Source organism: Octopus bimaculoides, chromosome 24 (genome assembly GCF_001194135.2).
Source record: "Octopus bimaculoides isolate UCB-OBI-ISO-001 chromosome 24, ASM119413v2, whole genome shotgun sequence".
In the NCBI taxonomy this organism is placed as follows: domain Eukaryota; kingdom Metazoa; phylum Mollusca; class Cephalopoda; order Octopoda; family Octopodidae; genus Octopus; species Octopus bimaculoides.
Genome location: NC_069004.1, coordinates 11077794 through 11079521, shown reverse-complemented (window position 1 = coordinate 11079521; position 1728 = coordinate 11077794). Strand labels below are relative to the sequence as shown.

General features: G+C 42.5%; 1 protein-coding gene across 2 annotated transcripts in view; it reads right to left on the bottom strand.

Moving 5' to 3' along the window:
• Nucleotides 1–957: 957 nt before the first annotated feature.
• The window catches only part of LOC106872320 (solute carrier organic anion transporter family member 1A3), a 14649-nt gene continuing 13878 nt past the window's right edge, over nt 958–1728 (bottom strand). For both annotated transcript variants that reach the window (XM_052976368.1, XM_052976367.1), the window contains one exon: nt 958–1097. In XM_052976368.1, the coding sequence (XP_052832328.1) occupies nt 973–1097 (125 nt within the window). In that variant the 3' untranslated portion in view covers nt 958–972. The remainder of the gene's footprint in view (nt 1098–1728) is intronic.

Below are 1728 nucleotides of genomic sequence, written 5' to 3'. Positions count from 1 at the left end.
TTGAGTGTCCCCCCAAGAGGAATCGATGCTAGATGTGCCGAAACAATTGCGTCTCTGGGAAGATCTTCGAACACCTCCTTGATCTTGACCATCAGCTCGGACTTGGTGTTACTGGCAAAGTGGTTGGTGTCTTTCTCAACTGCACCTCGCACGTATTAACTCATGGGATTACAATCGGAGAAATTAGGAAGACAGAACCTGGGGCTGGTAAAGACGTAGGAATTCTCCGCCAACCAGGTATGGCAGGGATCCGGATCCTGCTGCCACACATAGGACCTTCCAGCAATAACCCTCTCCAGACAGGGTTTGAACACTGTCTCCAACAGCTTCACACAGCGGCTTGAATTGAGCCCGAGGCCCCATTCTAGGATGAGGGGATGAGTTCCTGCGTGTGGACGCAGTCAGAAGGCTGTGTCTCTTCCTGTTGGTCAGGACTTCGTAATCTCCGTTGCAACGGTCCACGTCACGTCTTACAGCCTTTGTAGTGTTCGCAGAGCATTGAGCAGAAATCATGATGTCAGCGCTATGATACTCGGCGCGATTCATCGTGATATAGACAACTCTTTGCCAATATTCAGATGGTCGCCGGTTCTCCATGTCTGCTAAATTGTCTCAACAACTTTAATCGTTATGCTCTCCAACGCCGCTAACTATACATCAAGCTGTTTCTGAAAAATAAGGTGGACATAAAAATTGTCAAACCATGTCCGAACACCCTACATACATACATACATATGCGTGTGTGTGTGTGTGTGTGTGTGTGTGTGTGTGTGTGTGTGTGTGTGTGTGCGTGAATAATTGATTGATTGATTGATTGATTGATATGTAGGTAGATAAATATATAGGACGGTAGACAACAGATAGACAAAGTATGTATGATAATTAGATAAGCTGGATAGACGGAGGTAGACGAAGAGGAATGTAGAATGAGAAAAGATGTTATATATCAGAAAGAAAGAATAAAGAAACAGTCTAAAAGTCAGAACCTTGTGGAAGTGAATAGTTCTTACCTTCAAGATCCACAGGAATTTGGCTAATAAAGCCTCCCAAAACGAATATTAACCCATTGCCAAGAATTGAAAACGTGACCATCAAACCTGAAAAACAAAATTGTTATAAGAATTATTAATTCGCATGTAAGAAATTAAGCAATTTCTTCCTGTAGGGGAGAATATTAATTGAGTAAGTGAATACCAGTACATGACTGGTACTTATAACAACTCCAGAGAAATGAAACAGAAAGTCGCCCTCGACTACATTCGAACTACGAACGTAAAAGAATTAAAGTAGATATGGTTTTGTGATTTATAGAGTGGAGGCGCGTGGCCTAGTGGGTAGGGTGTCAGCACCATGATCGTAAGAGTGTGGTTTCAATTCCTGGACCGGGAGACGCGTTGTGTTCTTGAGCAAAACACTTCATTTCACGTTGCTCCAGTCCACTCAGCTGGCAAAAAATGATTAACGCTGCGATGGACTGGCATCCCGTCCAGCTGGGGAACACATACGCCATTGAAACCGGGAAACCGGGCCCATGAGCTTGGCTAGGCTTTAAAAGGGCGCATTTATTTTATTTTTTTGTGGTTTATAGTATCAGTTCAGCGATTCTTTCAAACATAGCAAAAAGTAAAAGAAAAATCGTTAAAAATGGATGGAATTTTAATCTGTAATAAAGTGTGTGTGATAATCCAAAATGCAGTAGAAAATTGTACTTCCTGTATTAGGGAATTT